The 23,518-nt window shown below is 45.6% G+C and overlaps 2 protein-coding genes across 2 annotated transcripts in view; one reads left to right on the forward strand and one right to left on the reverse strand.

Annotated features, from left to right (window-relative positions):
• Positions 1 to 1,202: 1,202 nt before the first annotated feature.
• LOC135821555 (uncharacterized) lies at positions 1,203 to 1,784 on the reverse strand. Its single transcript, XM_065334553.1, has one exon. It carries the CDS (start codon positions 1,782 to 1,784, stop codon positions 1,203 to 1,205), a length of 582 nt encoding a protein of 193 aa, XP_065190625.1.
• Positions 1,785 to 13,349: 11,565 nt separating this feature from the next.
• The window catches only part of LOC135821503 (uncharacterized), an 89,983-nt gene continuing 79,814 nt past the window's right edge, over positions 13,350 to 23,518 (forward strand). Inside the window, exon 1 of the mRNA XM_065334509.1 lies at positions 13,350 to 13,404. Within this exon, the coding sequence (XP_065190581.1) occupies positions 13,402 to 13,404 (3 nt within the window). The 5' untranslated portion in view covers positions 13,350 to 13,401. The remainder of the gene's footprint in view (positions 13,405 to 23,518) is intronic.

Below are 23,518 nucleotides of genomic sequence, written 5' to 3' on the forward strand. Positions count from 1 at the left end.
TGTTCTTTTTGTTCGTGTACATAACGACGCAGCTAAGTATTTTTCAAGCACTCATTCTACATGTACGTGGTATTGCTCCATCCTTGCGGTGTTGAACTTGTGTGTGTGCGCGCATGCGTGTGTGCGCGCTCGTGTGTGTGTGTGTGTGTACATGTGTATGTGTATCTGTCCACACACACACACACATACACACAAACACCTATTTTGACGTTCTGACACCCATCATCCGAGTCAATGATAGCGATGCTACAGCAGAAGCCATAGCAACTTGTGCTGGGATTGCATCATTGAACAGCTTGCAAGGCTGAAGAATTGACCGCCACTATTCAGCCTGGTCAACACGACACACACACACACACACACACACACACACACACACACACACACACACGTGCATATACGCACGCATATAACTATAATAATTTGAAGAATACTCGTCATATAATCCTAATATCATCATGAGATCCCACTAGAGAGGAAACTAGTGAATTGCAAAAAAAACATCTAAACATTACTACACTATTACCAGATGAAAATATATGCCAAGAAACCTGCCACCAGTAAAGACATTGCACTATGCACAAGTAAGAACTATGTGAGTGGCAAGGTGATGATGCTATGAATATTAGTTCTCAATAAACATTTTCATCTGTGTTTTCTATTCTCTCATTTCTACTCCCTCTATACAAGAAACATTTTAACAAAATTCACTAAACAATCTACAAACATACAAACAGACATACAATGTATATGTACATGTATATGCAAAGAATTGATCACACATATCAACTAAAACCACATCAACAAAAACCAACAATTCAATGACAATAATTCTATCAGCGACAGTCCAGAATTATCGAAAAAAATCACGGAGCGAAAAACTTCCATTTACAGGGTCCAAAGTCTAAAGGTCAAAGGTCACCACAGTGATCCCTCAAACTGACTGAAAATGAAGAAAGGAATGTCCATCGGTAACACAAATGTACAGACACACATGCATTCACACAACACACACGCTCAAGTATATACATACACGCACTTACAAGCACGCACACACAGCAATACTACCACGCATGCACACATACACACGTGTACTCCTAATCATATACACAGACGGACTGTATGCCAGGAGGAAGTGATAGACGAAAACGAAGCTTTCTGCATAAGGACAGAAATCCGTCCATGTCAATCCTCTCACCTCCTCATTCCTCACTGCCACTATCTCCTTCATCGCCGTACTCGTCTTCTTCTTCTTCGGCATTCTCCACTCCGTCGTTCCAGCGAACCTGCTTATACTGCAAATTCAGATCATCTCTGGCCATGGCACTTAGAGCATCGCGCAGCCGCGGAGACACTAGAGCACTTTCAGGCATCCACAGCTCCTTCAGAGATGAGCAGCTCTTGACAGCGGTGGCGAACAGCTTTGCTTCGTCGTCAGCATCTCGGAAATCATTCCTCGCCACTTCGAGCAGGGAGAGCTTGGGCAGACTGGGCAGCAGGGACGCAAGCACCGGCAGAGCTCCCGACGAGAGGCAGTCGTCGTCCAGGTACAGCTGCTCTAGGCGTTGGCACTGACTCAGCTCACCACGAATGGTTTCCAGGAAATCTCCAGTTAGCTCATTGCGAAAGAGTAGATCTACGAGGACCTCCAAACTCTCGTGTTGCTGTTGAATGATTCTACTGACGATCGTAGCCGAGTTCTGCTTCATCCCAACCTTGTGCAGCACCAGCACTCTCAGCCTCAGTGCTCCTAACAATGGTGCTAGCTGGGTTAGACCTTCCATATCCAGTACGCAGTCGATGAGACTGACGAGCAGGAGATCTGGGCAGCTGCTGCAGACTGTGGTGATGACGTCTAGGTTGACTGATGGATCGGTGCACTTTTGACCTCCAAATTCCACTCCCAGCAGTCGCGTACAGCGCGGTGTGTGTTGCTGTGGACGGTGGCCATAGCATTGCTGCTGAACAGGTTCCAGGATGTGTAGAGTTGTTGCAGTGTGTGTGATTTCGGTTATACCAAGAGTACATAAACCAGAGTGTGCAACTCGGGATGGTTCCTGTGGGAGCGTAATTCGTGCACTGCGTCATTTCTGACGGCATGGTAAGCCACAGGTACGGTGAAAAGTTGCGTAACCAGTCGCGGTGGTGCAGGTCACTGAGTTTGTCCGGATTTCGTTTTTTTGATACGGATAGCCTGGTGACTTTACTTGTCGGTGGATGTACACAGCGTACACAGTCACACAAAACACCGAAATACTGAAACTGGACGTCTAAAATCAAGCAAACTTGGCTGATTTCCGGGCTATGAAACATGAAAATTTGAGCTGTACGCAAGTCGCGGCTTGGCTGACCTCATCAGGGTGACGTAGTGCACGAACTGCGCTGTTTCAGATCTGATATGCAGAGTTGCACACTCTGGTTTATGTACTCTTGGTTATACCTTTAGCAAGATGCACGCTATTTTTAGTACGCTGTTGCCACGAGAATAGCTTTGATTTCGCGCGGTACAACCATTTTTGTCACCATATACGCGATACAAGATGAAATGCGTACGGACTATGCAATATTTGGCTAAAACACGTACCGTTGGTCACAACGATAAATCAGCCCCCATAACGTTTATACGCTGCAGCTTCAACGCTATTAAATTTTGGGTGATCAAGGTACGAGTACCGTAAAAATAGCGTTACCGTTGTTTACTAAGGGTGTCTAGTACCGTAAAGTACCGCCAGAGCGCCCCGTCTCGCGAGAGCGCCCCACCTTGATTTACAGCCAGAGAAAGGAAAATCGTATGGCAGAGTGCAACGAAGTGTGTACGATGTAAGAATCTTAGTGTACTAAGGTCACACTTGGCAGGTTTTTGTGTAGAGCTTGTGTCTTCTTGAAGGTACGGATTGACTGCAAAACTTGCAATATGTGTACAAGGTTCATGTCGTATGACCTACAGACAGCAGACCGCCTCCACAATACGACCACGAAAGGATGAGATGGTGGGGCGCTCTGGCGGTACTTTACGGTATTACCCTAAGACAGTCGTGCTCATCTCAAGGGACTGGCTTGTAGTTAACTCTGGGTAATGGCAACTTTCATGATGCTGACTGTTGGTTGGTTGGATTTATTTAAAGTCGTACAACAAACAGGCATATCTGCCTCCTTATATGAAGACGACTTCTGGCAGTAAAACATTTTAAAGAAAAGAGAAAGGAAAAAAAAGAAAAGAAGAAGAAGAAGAGAAGATCAAGAATGCATCCTGAGCATACAGCTAGCCGGAGACTGAGCACAGCTAGCCTCGGCATGCATCAGAGCATCAGGATTACTACATATTACTAGTACTATACTCAAGATAGGGGAGGGGGGTTGCTGTCATGCTACAGTAAGACAATACGCGTGCAACACACCCTTGAACTGGAGGGGGGACGTGATGTTTCTCGCATCAGGTGGAAGACTGTTCCAAACGCGTGCAGCAGAAAGAGACACGGGATGAGTTCTGGATGGAAGCTGCAGCAGATGTTGTTGGGAGCCGCGCGTTTGGCCAGCCCTAGTCGGAGTGACGAAATCTCCAAAAAATGCGCTGATCAGCGGCTGCTCCATGGTGGAATGTAGGCACCGGTAGACCAGTGAGCACACTGTTTCACGCAAGAGCTGGTGTACACGAAGCAGGTTGTGTTCCGCATACACGGGAGTCATACGGGTACGGGAGGTAAGGTTGTATACGGCTCGCAGGGCTAGGTTGCATAGGCGTTGAAGTCTCTCTTCAGTAGGGAGGTTCTGCTCTACGTGTTGGGAACGCGACGCAAAGAATCACGCGAACTTTCTTCGCGTTCCCGTAACGTAAAGAAATGCCGTTCTGCTCTACGTTTCACCTAGAGAAGTCACGTGGAATGTGTACTGGGAATTTCCCCTTCCATATTTGGCAGTTTTCTGCATGCAGTTGATCGATACCCAGCAAATCCGTACGCATTTTCTCTGCGTGTGCCACAACGTAGAGAACCCCATCTCCGCGTAGAAATCTGGAGCCAAAACACGCGAAGCCGTAGACTCTAACCCAGACACCTGCTCTCTACGTGATTTCTCTACGTTTCACGTATAGCAGAACCTCTCTATTAGCCTTGGAGAGAGAGCTAAAGAAAGCTGAGCATCCATAGCGGATCCTGGACTCTACCATGGACGTGTACGCCATTCGCTTCGACTGCAGAGAGAGACACTTCCGATTTCTCCACAGTGCTCCTATAACCTGTCGAGACGTTTTACAGATATGCGTAACGTGGCTATTCCAAGTCAGGCGATCGTCTACAATCAAGCCCAGGTACTTGGTCTGCGACACAACAGGGAGTACAGCGCCATCGCATATCACAGGCGGCAAGGGATCAAGGGTGCTCCGGGGAGCAATGTGCAGCACACAGGTCTTGGTGGCGTTGAGGCTCAAACCGCGTCCATTGAGCCAGACGGTGAGACGCGTACATGCGACACTAAGCTTAGAGCTGATGTCTGCACGGCTGGATGATGATGTATCTAAAGTGATATCATCGGCGAATTCTTGGTGACAAATACCAGGCGGTAGATGAGAGTCGATGGAACTGATGTAAACAGAAAAAAGAAACGGGCCGAGAACCCTACCTTGCGGTACACCACTTGAACACTCCGAGTAGCATGACGCTGAAGAACCAACTTTAACGCGTTGTTTCCGACCCGACAAATAGCTGGCAAACCAGGCCAGAGCAGTGCCACGTACACCCTTTCCGTGAAGATCATCTAACAGCGTTTGGTGGCGAACCTTATCAAACGCTTTAGACATATCGACAAACACAATACCAGTGGACTGTTTCCGGGCCCTAGCTGTGCTCCATCGATGTACGGCCAGTGTCAGCGCGTCCTCCGTGGAATGATGGCGACGGTAGGCAAACTGAGTTTCCGGAAGAAGATTCTCGGACTCGAAGTATCGAACAACTTCACGGTGGATTGCACGTTCTAGGAGGCGTGATACAGTAGGAAGGAGACTTATTGGTCTGCATGGGTGTTGTTGATACTGTGATGGTGTGTTGAATGTCTGGTGGAGAAGAGTCAGTGGTCTCTTCAGTTGGTGCCATGTTGTCGCTCGAGTGCTTTCCACAGGAATCTGTGCTGCTACTTTCTCTTGATTTGGTAGCAGCTTGCGCGTAGCTCATACTCGTAGGTGCGTTTTCCCGGGAGTGTTCATCATGCTGCACATGCACTGATCCTGCAGCTGCAACCTCTTGATTATGCGTATTTTGAGGGTCTGCTGCTGACCTGTTCACTTCGGTGCATCCCGTACTTGTTGACAGACTAGCTGGAGGTTTTCGGCGTGGGCATTCACTGGCTTTATGGCCTGGTGCTGCGCAACGGAAGCATGTCTGGGGTTGCCCTTTGTACCAGATGCGTAGGGGGGTCTGACCCACGCGAACAAGAGACGGAACTGGCTTTCGCAATGTCACCTTCAAGAAGCGAGTACCGGTTTCAACTGAGAACCCTTCGTGCAGGATTTTTTTCCTAGCAGGAGACCCGTGAATCGTTGCATACTGGCTTATGGCCGAAGACAATGCACCGTCATGCAGGTGATACGGACAGCCAAACACATGCAAGCTAATGAGCTCGGTGTCTCCCATGACAATATCTATTGCCTTACCAGCAATTTTGAAAGACGTGGACACAAGGCGATCCCTGGCGGCAGCATGCTTGAGGGTGACAGTGCACCAGCCTGGTCTGCCATGCAGGTCCACTTGCTGGAGTTCGTCGGGCTTGACTCCATTTCTAGCTAGTTCCTTAATGAAGAATACATGATCGATCTCCCAAAGAGGATCAAGTTGAAAGGAAAAAGTGATGCGAGGCGGAGCTCCAAAAGTGCTCCCGCCCGCCATCCTGAAATTCATATATCTGTCTACATTTACTTGAAGTAGGACTATAAATGCTAAATATAAGGTCTATAAGGTGTCAGTGCGGTGCTGTTGGATACCCGACATGCCAGTTTTTGGTGCACTGAAGTGTCGCTGAAGCCGAGACCTCAGGTCAGCGGAGATGCTCCAGTTTCACCACCGCAGTTGCGTCTGCAACCACCTCTATCTTGCAATATTCTGTTCTCGAGGTTCGTGATTTCTGGTAAAAAAAAAAAGGGACTGACCGCCAGGTAAACGACATGCGATTGTACGGGTCACAGTGTAGCTGGGTTTTCACAAAAAATGAAACTTATACGATTGTGAGAAAAGCTCAGAAACCACACTTACACATACACACACGCACACATGCACACACACACACACACACACACACATGCGCGCACGCGCGCGCGCGCACACACACACACACCCGTCCTGTTCTGTTGAGCCACTACCACAACTTGGCGCAAGGATCGCATCGGCCCCAAAGGGGCAGTAGAGCGAAAGTGAGAGGTGTTGGCTTCGAGTTGACCTACCTCTACGGCGAACGCGACCTCGATCGAAAGTCATGCCAAACGGATTTATCTACCACGCGCGCGCGCGCGTGCGCGTATACAAACGGAGGAAGAATTACTTTCTCTGTCCCTGTATGATGTATCTGTTGTATTCGTGAACAATGTCATTGATGTTTTTTCCATGCATGTTTTTGAATATGCGAGCATAACTTCCAACATCAAGCACATTCTTGCTTCTCATCAGCATGTACAAGTTTATGTTGGGAAGTTATGTAGCGTTTGTTTTACCGGCTGCGTTTGTTTTTGCTTGCAGGTCATTGGCATGCTGTCTGTTTCACAGAAGCTCGTGTAACAGGTTCACCGTACAGCTATGAATGCAATGTAGCGTGTCGAAGCCACTTCGGTATGACGTGATGCCTAATTTCCTGGTTGTACCACAATGGCGAGTATACAAGTCTGTCCCCTGTACAGTATCCGTCTTGCCTTGTTACGCCTGGTTCTGACTCTGCGTTGTCTCCATGCAAAGTTACAAGGAATACTGCTCCCTTCTCAAGCAATTCATTGGCAACAAAACGCTCGGCTATGCCCTGTAACTTTGCTGTGCGGTTAGTGCGTTGTCAATGTTGTGTACCAGTTCATGATCTGTGCTTGCTGGTCTGTTTGTTTTCTCTCCCACAATTGAGGCACTGTAGCACAGTATACAGTGTCGATCATCCTGCCCAGGCTCTGATCTCACGTACCACAGTACGGTTTCTCTTGTTGCTCACTGTAATGTGCATGATACAAGCTCCTTGGTACTCCATCATCACCTGGTGCTGTTGCTGCCACTGTTGGACCCTGCTGATATCCTTCTCGCAATTCCCGAACGTTGTTCCAACAAATGCACAACTCGCTCTTAGTTGTCACATTCGGGTTGGTCTCGTTCCAGTCTTTCGAATTGAGGTTACGTTTGGTTGGTCACATTCCCAAATGGGAATCACTTGGAATCACTCGGAATTATAGCAATAAAAACTGCTTTATGGCAGTTTTCTAAAAAAGGTTATTGTGTTCTAGTCCATGGACCCCGTCTAAAAAGTAAGAAATTAACGAAATGTGATAGCTGAAAATTAAAATTTCACACAAAACCTCACAATAATCACACACAGAATGAAAAGCTACATGCAGAAGACCTTTTCCCCTCGTGATCCTCTTTCCTATGCATGCATGTTGCCAATTGTTGGTGCAGTACAAGTTTAGTGTTGAAAGCAGCATTTCAAGTGTTGTGATTATTGTGAGGTTTTGTGTGAAATTTTAATTTTCAGCTATCACATTTCGTTAATTTCTTACTTTTTAGACGGGGTCCATGGACTAGAACACAATAACCTTTTTTAGAAAACTGCCATAAAGCAGTTTTTATTGCTATAATTTCTTTTGTTTTTTTCTGTCACCAATCAATGGAATGCCCTATATGCTATATCAATATGTAAATGATGGCCTTCACATCATATCAATACCATATTATACGCATTGATGTACAAGCCTTTTCTTGCAGAAAATGGCACTAGCATAATGCATGTTCTTCTGCGGGGAAACATGTGAGCAGTGGTGGTGATACTTTTTTTAAATTTATACGGAGGTCATTCTGTGCATGTTGCTGTTGCAGAATTTCATGACTCTGTCATAAAATTGTCTTGCCTTTCAGATATTTCAGATTTATCCACCCTCAATCAGATTTATTTGAGAAATGTAGCCATGCGCCAGGTGCGTGTCGCAGATGTTTTTGTTGATTCTGTGTTTATAATGGTTTATAGTTATGGGTTATCGTGATAAGGTCATCCAGCATCATATTGAAACTGAAATCGTAATCCTGTTGATGTCGATACAACTTTTGGAAGTAGTTCAATGACTTCAAACTGTTAGTCCACGATTGTCTAAAACAACACAGCAAAGGAGGAACAATAAACATGTATTAAAATGTAAACGAATACATTGCTGAGTCCAAAACCTCGTTCCAACAACTACACTGATCCTGAGGAGAAAAGGGGCAAGGCTATGGTTGGAGGTACTGAGAGATAAACAAGGCACTCCACAATGATAAAATCTTACATATCTTTTGGTGAGTATGAATGATATCCAGTCGAACCTCTTTAGGACGAACACCAAGGGACCGATGGTATTTATTCTGTGAGTTTGTCTTAACCTATTTTATAACCAGTGAATACAATTATTTCTCCAATAGACATACCAATAGATTTCTTCTACAGCGAAAGATTCTAAGCCACACCGACTCATTGACTCGTCTCGTATGAAACAATTGAGTCACTAGAGAGATTCTGCCAAACGAAAATGCGTACAAACTTTCGCTCTACATCATGAAGTGCGAAACTTCGCACCTTTGGACGCGAAACTTGCAGGGAACGCGAAATGAACTGTCGTAGGAAATTTCGTGAGATCGGGTCATGGCGTACGTGCACTTGGCCCGCGCAAACGAGATTTTCACGAGACGGGACTGCACCCATTGGCTTGTTTCGTATGAAACAAACAAGTTACTGAACCTCTCCACAATAGAGATTTCCCCTGATATGCGAATTTATTTTTCAAACTCGGTCAATTGGTACTTGAACCTTTCCCTCCAGATTGGGAACTGCCAACGATAGTATGCCACTGACCAGTGCCTTACTTGTAACGTACCAATGTACAATGAATATGAGTATTTCGACAACACATCTAACATAAGCCTTACCGTCAAGAAGTTGAACTCGCGTTCCTCGCACACTGTAGACAAGGGCAAAGAGATAAAAATGGATTTAAATCCGAATAAAATCAGCACACGTTTCCGTAAATGAAGGTGAACATAAGCAAATGAATCGAAGGAAACCGGTAAACTTAGAGATCATCTGTCATCGAGTATTCCGTAAAAGGAGGCCTCGCAGCTCGGCAGCAGAAAAGCAAAATTTAGAAAAGAGATCCTGTCAACTTTTCCATTATTTATTGCATTCCGCCCCAAAATCAGCACACTTTTCCTGAATGAAAGAGTCAACACAAGCAAATGAATCAAAGGCAACTGGTCAACTCACCTGTCATTGAGTAATATTCCGCGAAAGGAGGTCTCAGCAGCGCCGAAACGAAATAAGCCAGGCCATGAGACGAAATATCCGAAACAGCTCATGCAAGAAGCAGTTCCAAAGAAGGAAGTTCCTCGCGCATGCACATCCGAACACGGATCCGCGGACTGCATGCATGTGCACTGAACACAATGTCTGCCGTGCACGTGCACAGCACTCGGCTACCACGCGTTGGTAGATCTAATACCGAGCACGTTACGTAGAGACTTACGTAGCCTAAGTGAAATACCGAGCACCTTACGTAGAAACTTACGTAGCATAGCGATGTCGTTTTTTCTGCCATGTGAACACAATAATAGAAAAGCTGACAGGATCGCTTTTCTAAATCATTCTCGCCCGTTTCGTTGGTCGAAAAAGTGCGTTAGGTTGGTCACATTCCACATGATTCCAGAATGGGAATCGCTGAGAATGATTCTTTTTGGAGAATGATCATTCCACCTCACATGCTGGAATGGGCATTCTCATTCCGGAATCAAAAATGATAATGGCTGCCACGAGCCAAACAATGGAGCACCAGGTTCAAGTGCCTCAAATCATGCACTCAGAAGTACCATGACTCTTTCAAGGAAACTAGAGTCGGGTAAAAGAAAAGACAGCCGCCGTTCCACAACGACATTATGGAACTGTTATGTCAAGTGATTCCTAATTGATTCTGGCGCGTTAGTTTGGTCAGGTGATTCTTGCCGATTCCCATTCCAGAATGGTTACATTCTGAAAATGCCCACCCAAACGCAACCTGAGTGAGTGGGTAAACTTGTATGAAGTGGTGAAGCAAAAGCCGTGCGCCGGCAAACCCACAATGTCCATGTGTAATGACGCACCAAGGCACCGGGAATTGCGTACAATTCCTGAAGGATTTTTGTGTGCCTAGCGGCTAGCCTCTAGGTATCATACCATATTTGTTTGGTTCAACCGTTTTGGATGCCCACTGCAATACCATTCACTGTATTATGTGTGTATGTTATCCAAGAAATCTCCCATATCTTTGGGTGGACAAACCTCGCCATAAGTCAGTAACCTGGCATTTTGCACCAACAGAACTCCTAGGATATCAGCGCCGTCTCAGTACCTGGGGACAGTTGTAAAGAAAAAGAAAAAAATACCCCTGGCCCACAATGCCCCCCTAAATAATCCGAAGGGTGTCGCGAAGACGACAATTTCCTTACCTTTCTTTTGTGGACGAAAAAAGACACTTTGCTTCGTCCGTTGCACATGAAACGAAACATGAGAGGGTAGTGTTTATCAATTAGAATGGGTATCATGCACGAAGGAATGGCGAAAAGGTACTATGCTCGAGCGCTGGTTGCCGTCTTGTTTGTCAATTTTGAGTCCCATAGAATTTTCTTCTCCTAAGGGTTGGTTCACATAAGCAAAATCGGCGCCGCAAGACATCGGCGGTGAGCCAGCTCCCGATCCGTTGCGCCTACGGTTCGAGTACCAAATCTACTACAAAGTAGTACAGAATGTGCCAAAATGCTACGACATTTGCCAATTGAAGCTTGAATTCTTTGTTTCTTCAGTAGTTCAAGGTCTTTCGGTGATGGCCACTCGGTGCTACCTTTTACTGAAGATCATGAAACTACTTCTACATATTTTTTTGCAGTCTAGTAAGCGATTGTGTCGAAATTATGCTTGCAAACGTTGATGAAGTCACAAGAACTTGCCAATGTATCCATTATAATTTTATATTTGTTTCAATTGTATTTGTCTCATAAGTTGCACAATGGTCAAGCAGATCATCCGAGAAGGGCGGGCTGGTATCCTGACATATTTGCCGCCTTGAAGCGACTACAAGAATGGCGAACGGATCTCCTCTCTAGCTTCAATTTAGGAAAATTTAGGACAAGTATTGGTTTGATATTTTGACAAAGTCTGGCTCCCGGCAACCGGCGATCACCGGCGCGAACGGTTCACAAACCACTTTTGGTCAAAATCGTACGGGATCGGCACCGGGGCAGATCGCAAGAGTTGGGCACTGTCCAACTTTGCCGGCGGTCCCTTGCGATATTTTACCGTATGATTTTGTTACGACTGCACTGGTTCACACATTTGTGTTTTGTTCTCCCGTAAAAGAGGCTTTTACTACTACTAAAAAAAAAAAAACTGGTTCACACAATCGCAATGCGCCGGGAGAGGTTGCAAGAAGCCCACCGCCGCTGACTCCCGGCGCGTACCGGCGATAAAGCTGTGTTCACAACTGGCGCGTGTACGCGTGAAACCACGCGTTTGTGCGTATTTTTGCTGGCTTTTGGGGCGCCATGCGTACGGAAACGCGCCGAAATGGAACTTCCAACATGTTGGAATTTTCAGCGCGTATCAGGCGCGTATCAGCGTACATGCCAGTCACTTTGACTGGCGGGGTCAAAAAATTAGTACTTGAAGGTGTCGCACGCGCTAAATACGACTCGGATTGCTGTTTTTTGTGAAAGGCTGAGCGCGCGTTTGGGGGCGCATGAACCGCAAGCGTACCGCGTCCACGCGCCAGTTGTGAACACAGCTTAAGGATCGACGGGAAGCGACGGGACGGTCTGACGGCGTCCAATGTGAACACCAGGAACGGGAACGCAACCGTACTACCGTACAGATCGGGAAGCGACGGGAAGAGTTGGATCGATCCAACTTTTCATACCGTAGACGGGCGTAGACGGGGACGCAAGCGTACAAAACGGCTGCAATTCGAGTGTGAACAGGAGACGGCGTCGTGCGCCGACTGCTCCCGATTCGGACTTGGAAATTTTTAGCATTTCGAACACTGCGCTTCCCATGATAACTCACAGAATGGCTAGCACGACTTGAGTTGAATTTTAGCAACATAAGATCTCATGTCACTTATTGTATTTAGGGATAGTTCAGAAGCGTGACAGACGACCTATTCTATCATTTCCTGGGGCTATTATTAGAATGCCGCAACTTTCAGGGCTAATTTTTTGATCTTCACGAAAAACTGGTATTGTGAACTTGATTCCGCTTCTTTCAAGGAGAAATAATTGAAAAGAAGTCCCGAAAAACGAGAAATTAGGTCCAAAAGTCACCCCGTCACGGACCGTGCCTTATGACTCGCGCCGTTCGACGTTGAACGTCGCAACGACTGCTGCATGTCGTGTCGTACGAATCGTACAGGATTTTACAGCTCACCCCAGCCCTCCCGACAAGCCCTTATGTCCCGTACCGTTGGCGTTGCGTCGAATGTGAACTAGGCTTTACAGTACATGTACGGGTACAACCATCAATGCCATCTTAGTACGATTCGCACATTTCATACTCCAGATTTTGGGAAAGGTTTGACCTGCCGGCCCTGGGATAAATGCATTATCCCATTCGTAGTCGGGGTATACCGTATCTCTCATATTTTCCCTCGTACCTGCGGTAGTAGAATAGTAGTACCGTAAAGTACCGTTGATCCGCCCCCTCTCTAATTCCCGCCCCCTGTCGATTTTCTCCTTGGGAAGCGACTTCGGCGTATACAACGAAATACGATGTTGACCCGACGCATGCACTGCTGTACACAATATTCGCCAATCCAGGATCAAAATGTGCACAATCCAGCACATTGAGTCTGATCCTCTACGTTGTTGTACATCGTACTGCACTTGACAGCCTTGATCTAATTCCCGCCCCCCCCCCCCCTGCCGAAAACCCAGCTGGGAAGCGACATGGCGTGGGGGGCCGGATCAACGGTACTTTACGCAGCGTGAAGGGTGCGTATGGTACCACTGCGCAGGACTTGCCATTCCTAGAATTTGTGCCTGCGCTTCATAGATGTGCCTATAAAATTTGGCTAGTCTTAGCTATCTCTGTTTATTTTGCTTGTACTGTTTGTGTTCCATATTGTCATTGGAGACGTGTTCGAAGCCCAGCAGCGTGTCCGAGGAAAGGAACTTCGGTCAGACAATGGTAAGAGATACTGATAGGACAGGCGTTATTGCCAACATATGGTGCACAGAAAGTTTCTGCTCTGAGCGTCGGATCTTGCACTTGACTGACTCATGACTGCAGCCGACGTTCGAAGCAGACGCTTTCTTTACCAATTACAGTCGAGGTCGCAACATCCTCGCTAGTTAGGTGTGCATTTGGCATAACGGTCATCACCTTTTTTCCCATGATGAAGAAAGGAAAAGAACAAAATGTTACGAGTTATGACAAACTGTCCACCAACGTAACAACTCGTTAACTAACTAGCTAACTGTTGGGGGACAGTCTGTCATAACTGGTCACCTTTTATTGTTATCTTTTCGTCATCATAATTATATTGGCTCACCATCACAACCTTTTTCTCAGTGAGGATTATCCGTCAATGCTATCATTGGGTTGTGGATATCGTTGGAATACAACTTAGTTTCCGTTTTCTTCTTATGGATCATCTTGCTGTCTCCGATCTGCATGACACAAGCAGTTGATTTGGTTACATGTACATGTAGTACTAAGTAATGTATACCAGCACACGAAGCACAGAAGCCATAATTATAATTTCGACTAAGCCTTTCGTGCCATTACTCTTCAAGTCGAATACAATGGTGACTAAAAAGGTAGCAAGGTAGTGTAGCGGGCCGCAGTCTCTCGGAGGCAAGAACGACCAAAGGTCTCAGTGAACACACTGTAACTGGCAATTGAAATGTACTGGCAACGAAATTAACTGATTGGCAACTAAATTAACTAACTGGCTATAAAAGAATCGTGAGCAGCAGCTTTGATACAAAGGCAGACTCCGTACGCTAATGTACGGGGATACGCTAACGTATGGGGATACAGTACGGGGATATGCTATACTCTAAACACTAAACGCTATACGCTTTGAAGTCACCAGCGTGCCAACGCTACAGTAGCTATTTTCCAAGTGCTATTGTTGTCAATACTCTGATCGCCAAAGTGCCGGCTATAAGGACTTGCTTGCTACCTTGTTAATCACCATTGTATTCGAATTGAAGAGTAATGGTACGAAAGGCCTAGTCCAAATTATTATGGCTTCTGTGCTTCGTGTGCTGATTTGCTTTCCTCCAACCAAAAATTTCAGTACAGTAAAACCTGTAACTAAAGACCACCTTGACTAGCGACCAGCCTGGTACTACAGTAAAACCTGTAACTAAAGACCACCGTGACTAGCGACCAGGCTGGTACTAAAGACCACTTTGCCAGGCAGGGATGGTCTCAAATTCATACATGGTTGGGCGGTGCAAACCTCTAACCAAGGACCACCTGCCACTAAAGACCGTTTTCTCTGCCCCCAAGGGGTGGTCGTTAGTTACAGGTTTCACTGCAATGAATAGTATAATGTTAGTTTGAACAAGCGGCCAGGTGACAAATGTTTAAGGATGGCAATAAACAGAATCAGCTGAAGCGTCATTTCACGAAGGTTTTATTGAGATGTAACGAACAAATTCTAGAGAAAGTGGTGATGGATAAAGATATAACTACGATGGAAATGTAATGTGAAGGACAACAATAGGAACTCGGATCTTGAGCCAATAGTATTATGCAAAGAGAAAAGGATCTATAAGTTACTCGTTCTGACTAACAGTCACCAAGGTAGCGAGATAATAATCATACAGTCAGATAGTGCGACAACAAGGTACAAAACTGCCAAGGATATCGAGACATTCGACGACCTGACACCTAGCTCCAATGCATCTACGAAGCGGAAACCAACAACCTTCCAACTAGAAAGGCTCAGGTGCGGAAAGTTCCAATGAGGGGAAGGGATCCGCAACGAAGACTATCCTTGTCAGTTTTGTGCCTTAACAATAGTAGGAGCGATGAAAAATAAAGAAAAATGCTAAATTTTGCGCAATGCTCATCAGGAAGCATCGTTGTACGGATTAACAAATTGCGACGCAGACCTATTATAGGATTAATAATTATTGTGATAAGTTACACCTAAGCAATGCCCAAAACACACAAGGTATTCTTGCAAGATACCAGGTGCGTGAAAGATAACTTAGATAACAATCAAACACTCAAAGGGACAAAAAACACAGTAATGGGTTTGCTCCCACACTGGAGCTCGCACTATTCCGCCGACTCGACTTTACAGACTCACGACTGCCATGCAGAGCACACGAGAAGTCCATCGAACCTTCGACTCTTCAAACCTGCAATGGCAGTCGTGAGTCAGTCAAGTGTCAAGTCAAGTCGGCGGAACAGCGCGAGCTCCAGTGTGGGAGCAAACCCATTCCTATAATAAAAAATTATCGCGGAAGTCGAAACCACTATTTGAAAAAAAACAGTAGTAAGGAAATTGTTGTTTCGTACTTGAATGTTGTCATTTAGATTGTTAGATTTTTCGTTTTTACGCAGTTCGCATCTTGCAAGAATACCTAGTGATACATTTCTGGCTTTGTTTAGGTGTTATTTTTATCAATATTCTTCCTATAATATATGTAGGACTCAGTATAGAGTCCATGCACTATATGATGTCCAGCACCCTATATAGAGTCCATTGGTCCAAAATCCACTATACAGAGTCCAGGAGTCCACTCAGTTTTGATCAGCTTCAACCTGCCGCGCAATCCCCTAAGGAGTACACTTTTTCTACCAGTCCCCTATTCACAGTCCAGGAGTCCAGTTTATCCAGTCACGCCGTCCTGTGTGTTGTGCCCGAAAAAGAACAAACACCTTTTCAGTTTTGCTTGCCTCGTGGCAGCGCATTCCTTTCTTCGCTTCAGCCATGGCTGCCGGTTCTGCTGTGAAGTTGCTGACAGTAATCTGTCACGAGGTAACCAAGGAGGATAAGGAGACGTTCAAAATCAAATCTGGGAAGCGTCTTGTGGTTCTCTGAAGACGTCTCATCAGTGTGCGGGGTGAAAGCAGAAATTGCAGAACGAGAAAAGTTCAGCACAGTTCAAATCTGACGAGTCAGGTACACTGACACTCTCTTTTGTTCGACGCCACAAGGAATCCCCTGTTTGGCTGGCCATTGCTGCCAGTAAGACGTTTGAACGGTTTCATCAGAGCGAGGGATGAAAGCAGAAACCGGAGAAAGAGAAAAGTTCAGCACAGTTCCAATCTGACGAGTCAGATAGTACACTGACACTCTCTTTCGTTCGACGCCACAAGGATACCCCTGTTTGACTGGACAAGAGCTGCCTGTCCCACCGTGTCAAAAGGCTGTCCAACTACATGGCAGGACGATGACTGAGGTAAGGATGCTTTTACTCGTTTCGATTGGTCTGCTGTTCTGTCGTTATGCTTGAATTTTTTTCCATTTTCAAGGAGCGTATCGCGTTTGTTTGATGTTGCTTGAATGAATGCCCTAAAAGTAATCAACCTCTTCGTAATAGTCCTCAAGGACTGCAAGGACTTTGCATCAATCGTATACGATCGTCTAGCTATCATCAATTATTATAATTATTTCATGAGAAATGTATTTTTATCCCTGTGATAATTATGTGAAACTCCACGACACTCTTCCTCTAGTATGATGTCAAAATACAATGGGATCCACAAACGCAGTGCCAGTGTACTAGTAGTAGTAGGAGGATTGCTTGTATGCCAATGACAAGAAAAAGCTTCTCAAGCTAATACTCGTATTCCCTGAAGTAACCGTTTTGATGTCACGAACATGACATTGTGTCAGTGAAACTGCCTCGTGACAACAAATCATTGTATTTCCATCTTGGGGAAGACTGACTGACGGCAACGCTGTACAGATTGTTCAAATCATCTCATTTCAATTTAGTTGCAGTGAAGTGAAACACTGTGTACACTACATGTATGGTGATGTGTCTGTGCGTCTTGAGTGTGCACAAACCATCTTATTCCTCGTATTACTAATAGATAATTGTCCCCACCGTCACCTGTTCACAGGTCTTTGAGTGGATTGATTTTCATTGAGCATCACATTCGTTGAGAACTTGGTAGTTGTGTGCTCCCATGCATCATTACGGTAATAAGTGTATCCTTGTGCTATCTATTTGTTGCAGGTGTGCTGATCTTCAGAAGCTTGCGGAACTGAGTGCTGCTGAACATTTGCATGGCCATGAGCAATGGTGAAGCTTGCTATTGCACTCTCAGCATGTGCCAGTATTATGCTGACTACTGCACTATGTTACTCTCTTACACTACTACATGTATGTAAACGTGCGTGTACCCGTCCCTGTATGCATTAGTTTCGTATAATTATTTGTTATCCCTCTTGACTTTACTTGTAAATGGGTGGACTTTTGCATGGCTGTTGGAGTTGCGTGTGCATTGTGTCTCTACTCTTTTCTTAGTGTTTTCTTGGCGTTGTATAAGTTTGTGTGTGTGTGTGTGTGTGTGTGTGTGCGCGCAATAATTTGAAAACAAATAATTAATCCTGGGCTCTCCATTATTCTCTTTCGATTCTTGTTTTTTTTCTAGGTATTTTCTTGGCGTTGTGTGGGTGTGTGCATGTGTGTGTGTGCGTGCACAATTATTTGGCAACACTACATGATTGAGATATTGTAATTTGCAGCGTCTGCGAAGAGACAACTTGATTTGAGGCTGGTGTTTGTAGGCTTTTTCATGTAATGAAGTGGCTGCAGTGGCGCCTCAATACATATTTTTTACCTTGAGAAGTGAATGATGTAAAGGATTAAAGGGAGAGGCCGTTTTCTGGTTAATATTCACTGCTTACAGCAGATCCTATGTCTAATTTCGAACTCGATAGGGGATGCCTAATTGGCTGGACTTTATACAGGGAGTGTTGTCCACATAAGACTCTTTAATCTTTATAGTTGATTTCAAAGTTTGGACTCCGTACAGTTGATTTTGGACCAATGGACTCTATAATATTATAGGGGTGAAGCCAATTGGCTGGACTCTATACAGGGAGTGATGTCCATCTAAACTTTGAGCTCACAGTTGATTCCAAGTTTGGACTCTGTACAGTGGATTTTGGACCAATGGACTCTATATAGGGGCTGGACGCTCTACTGAGTCCAACATATATAATGGTCTATAATTATAATGGTCTGTGGTGCAATTTGTTAACAGTACAACGATGCTACCTGATCAGCGTTGTGCAAAAGCTCCATGTAGTTTGATGCATTTTTATATTTTCATCACTATTTTCATCATTCTTATTATTGCTCTTCACATTACATTAGGCCTCGACCAAATATGCTAAAAAAAGAGCATATTATTCTCGTCGCATATCAGGGAAAATGTCCATAATATGCCAAAGGCTTGGCAAGATATGCAAACAGACTTACTTTGAGGAGCAGGCTGAGCAGATAGCACGTTCCAATAACGTAGTCCTGCGGGGAGTTCCTGAAGCTGTAGAGGAGGGTGCATTGGTGCAGACAGTTCGTGAACTGATCCCGGGCGGGGTCAGATCGTCTGACATATTTAGTGCAGAACGACTGGGGAGGCGTAACACAGCAAACGGATCCGGCACAGCTCCCAGCAAGCCCCGTCCTGTACGTGTATGCCTCTCCAAAAGTGGAAAGGAACTCCTCATGAAAAAGAAGCAAGAAGCAGTTACAGGTGGCAACCCTGTTTACGTGTCCCATGATCTCACTCGTACTGAACAATCTAAGCGAAATGACGTCTGGCCTACATTTCGGAAACTGCGACAGAATGGCATCCGATGTACTCTGCCTAGATGCGTGATCATGTTGAAGGGCAAAGCCATGACAGACGAAGAAATCGCCATGCATCTCTCAAAGACCACCTAGGGGTGCGAAAGTGGAACGGCAGCTGCTGGCATGGACTCCAGTCAATCCGATACCCCAACAACGCACTGGCATTCTAAATTAAATATTTGTCACATAAATATATGTAGTATCAGGAACAAGTTATTGTATATACAGGATTTAATTATTACTCATACATTGGACATACTATGCATTACCGAAACTTGGCTAGACACTTCAATTGCAGATTCGTTTATTGCACTGCAAGGCTACGACCACATTCGACGAGACAGAGGCGGAGGGAAAGGCGGAGGTGGTGTGCTAATATATGTTCGTAGCACTATACCGATGACGTACATGCATATCAATTTGAGTCCGTGTGACAGTGAACTAGAAGCAGTGAGTGCGCTGCTTGAATTTCGCAGCTCTGGACACGTCACTTGGCGTTTACCACTGATATGTGTTTACCGACCCCCTTCATCAGGGGTAGGATTCTGGGATATATTCACCGCCTACATAGACAACGTAACACGAAGCGTGAAGCACAGCTCATTATGCATTCTCGGCGACCTTAATGTCAATTGCTTGTCTGATCAAGCTCCCGCTCACTTCCGAAACATGTGTGCAACCCACTGTGTTCATAACGTTGTAACAGAGCCAACCAGATTCCGCTCCGATTCATGTTTGGACCCTATTTGTATCACTGGCGACCTTGTAGCTGTTGATGTCAGTGTAATGCCTGATCCAATTAGTGATCACTTTGCCGTGAAAGCTAGTCTAGACCTTGAATGCCACCTTGACAGACCAGGTCACCTCCGAGTTAGGACTAGAAAGAAACCGCTTTCCACCCTGGACTTTGATGATCTGTCTGACAGGATTGGTTCGGCCCTCACTGAGACAGGACGGCATGTCACTGCTAGCACTGGCGTTGATGAACTCGTGGATAAATGGCACGGTAGCATTGGAGGTGTCCTTGATGACCTCGATCCATATGTGGTCAAGAACATAAAGCTACACAAGAAATCGCCTAAGCCATGGATCACTCCAGAGCTACGTTTTCTATTGGCACGTCGACAGTACCTCCATCGCCGAGCATGTAAGAAAGCGAGTGACCCAGCAGCTTTAGAAGAATATCGTCGAGTTCGGCGCGAGGGAACTTTAATGAACAGGCGTCTCCGCTCCCAGTACTATCAACATCAATTCATGTCCGTCCGTAAACAGCCCAGGGGCCAATGGCAGTTACTCAATGGCCTGCTTCGCAGACATACCAAGGACACTTTAGGAGGGACTGATCACATTGGTATCTCCCGCACATTTGCACAAACTGTTTCAGACCCCATTCGGACACACCTTCACTGCCCATCTGGTCCCCATCGCCAGACTTCTATGTTGGCTATCTCGCAGCCTACGGTCACCGACGTTGTAAAGATCCTTCGTAATCTCAATGCACATAAAGCTCCCGGAGCAGACGGGTTGCCTCCGATCCTTTTCAAGAAATGTCATGAAGTGATGGCAGGTTCCCTGTGTGCTCTTCTCAGGGCATCTATTGAGGAGAGTAAGTTTCCTGCGCTTTTCAAGCATGCATCCGTGAGAGCACTTTTCAAGGGCGGGGACCGCTCTGAACCGCGAAACTACCGACCTGTTTCACTTTTACCGATCGCTAGCAAAGTCCTCGAGAAGCACGTGTACAACCAATTATTAAGCCTTCTTCTGAGAGAGAATCCCGACATTATTCCACCCCAGCAATTTGCATACAGACGATATCACTCGTGTGAGGAGGCCCTGGCTGTTGCAATTGATAGCTGGATGAAAGATTTGGATAATGGGAAAGTTGTTGGCGTAGTGCTCGCTGATGTCAGGAAAGCGTTTGACAGCGTCAATCACCAGTTGCTGTTGAATGAGTTATTTGATTGTGGGATTGGTGACTCGGCTCTGGCATGGTTTAAAAGCTACCTGAGTGATCGAACGCAGCAGCTCATTGCACCAGAGGGCCTGCCACGCGTGCCATGTACGCAGGGTGTTCCGCAGGGGTCTGTTTTGGGACCTATCCTATTCAGCCTCTATGTCCGTGGTCTTCCCTCATGCGTCAACAGTTCCACAGTTCTGCAGTTTGCGGATGATGTTAATATGTATGCAGCTGGTGACTCTGCTGAGGAAGTCATCGGAGCTTTGAACGGAGATCTGGCCAAGCTGTCTGTCTACCTGGAAGAGAAGCGCATGACGCTGAACCCAGCAAAGACGAAGTTCCTCCTCCTTCACAGAAAGACAACAGCAGTGCCTGGTTCCGCCAGTGTCGTCATTGACGGCGTCCATGTTCTTCGAGCGCAGTCCGCACGCTATCTTGGCATTGTCATTGACGAGCACCTGACTTTTGGGCCACAAATTGACGGTTTGATTGGGTCTGTCAACAGGAAACTCGGCGCCTACCGCATGTCAAGACATCTCTTGCCATTCCACGCACGGCGTAGCTTTTACCTTAGTGTTATTCAGTCGTCATTGGAGTATGCAAGTAGCGCATACGTCCACACCCTCAGTTCTTACTATTTCGATAAGTATGTCCGGCTATTTAACAGGTGTCTAAGAATAGTTTTTGGTTTCGATAACTTTACCAGTGCCTCTCATATTCTTAGCCTATACAATCTCTCTCACATTTCTGTCCGAGTCAATTTGAAGCTTTTTATTCTTGTATTTCGCTCTGTCCATAGCGGCACATGTAGCTCCCTCCTAAAAGAAATTTTCCATACCCGCTCCTCCAGTGCACATACATACGTGTACATGTACATCCTTCAAAGCGGTGAACCCCTTGATAGGCGACAAGCCTCTGGGTCATCCTAATAAAGATATTATTATTATACTACTTCCGTCACTAGGTCCCAAATCTCTTTTTCTCTGGCCTTGCCTTCTGCCCACACTAAAGCTGGTTTTTCTCGTCTTGGCTACATAGGTTCTGATCGGTGGAATATGCTGCCTTCCACTGTTCGCTCTTGTACAGATTATCGCCCATTTGTTCGTTCATGCTTAACCTTTCTAGGGGCTCCCGTAAGAAGACCATAGGTCTGTGGGAAACACCCTAGTAAAATAAATAAAATAATAATAATAATAATAATAATGCCAAAATATGCCAAAATATGCTCGACATAAGCAGAAAGTGTAGATCATTTCGATAAAATTACAACCTTGGAATATTTGTTGGCTTCACGGCTATCATGCTTATGGTGCAAATCAAAACACATGCGGAATAGTGTGGCTGAGGTGTGTCCCCAGCAACCATAGCGATAGTGTTCATCCATGTGGAAATGTAGCTAACGCCTCAACCATTCCAAATTCACCCATAAAAGGCATTTCTGAACGCATTTTGTCCATAATATGAATGTTTTGTCCTCATTTTCTTCAGAATATTTGAATTGTTTTAATTGGTTCTCTTCTCTAAGAACTAGAAACTCACTCTTACTCCCTAAGTGTAACTCATCCACTCTTTTGCGCTCCCCTCTCTTTATTGCTTATTCTGTTTGGCTCACTCTACCCAGAGAAGTTAAGGACCTGACCTCACTCCGCCTGTTTAAGATCCGTGCCGCCCCTTATTTACTACGACATGCATAGCTCATTATCCACATGTCCTTTGCGTCTCTGTGTTTTTCACTGTTTTTATTTGACATTATCTTTCTCTTTCTTTACGGAGTTGTTGCTGTTCATTTTGCTACTCTTTCTTTTTCCCTCCCCTTACTTTTATTTATCGCCGTGGTTGGCAATCACCCACTCTCTTTAACATTGGCCGGTGTTTCCACCGAGTCTTGAGATGTTGTAATAAATATATATAATATAAATTATATGCTGGCTTCATTCCAATATACCGTACTGGTAATATATGTTGCCGCGTAACGCAGGGGGGGGGGGGGGTGCGGCGTAACGCGCGACCAGGCTAGTGCGACAAATTTTCGTTGAGTTCGTAACGCGCGTCCGGCGGGGTGCGGCGATCTTTTCATTGCAGTTTGCACTGCAAAAAAAGGCTGAAAACTGTGAAAGCACGTGTACCGCGAGGTGAAAAGTTCAAAACTGGACGCAGCAGGAAGTCCTGACACTCGCTCTTCCCCTATGTCACTTTCCTTTTGATGATCTTTTTGTGAACAGATCACTCTGATATTTAAAATATACAGTCTTCTATTGATATCGCTGTCGCCCTTTGCCGTCGGGTTTGTAACAGTTGGATAGCAACTGAATTTCTGTGCCTTCAATGTGGATGAAAAGAAAAAATGATGCGGCAAAAGCGAAAAAAAGTGATGCGGCAATAGCAAAAAAGTGATGCGGCAATAGCAAAAAAAGGACTGCGGCAATATAGAAACCTGTGTAACGGCTCCTGTGCGACTTTGCATGTAACGCCCTGCGTGCGGCAAACATGTGCCAATGTAACGCTTCATGGC

Source organism: Sycon ciliatum, chromosome 7 (genome assembly GCF_964019385.1).
Source record: "Sycon ciliatum chromosome 7, ocSycCili1.1, whole genome shotgun sequence".
NCBI lineage: Eukaryota > Metazoa > Porifera > Calcarea > Leucosolenida > Sycettidae > Sycon > Sycon ciliatum.

Coding starts and splice junctions, on each gene's coding strand:
- LOC135821555 (XM_065334553.1), bottom strand. CDS start 1,784: ATGGAAGGTCTAACCCAGCTAGCACCATTGTTAGGAGCACTGAGGCTG.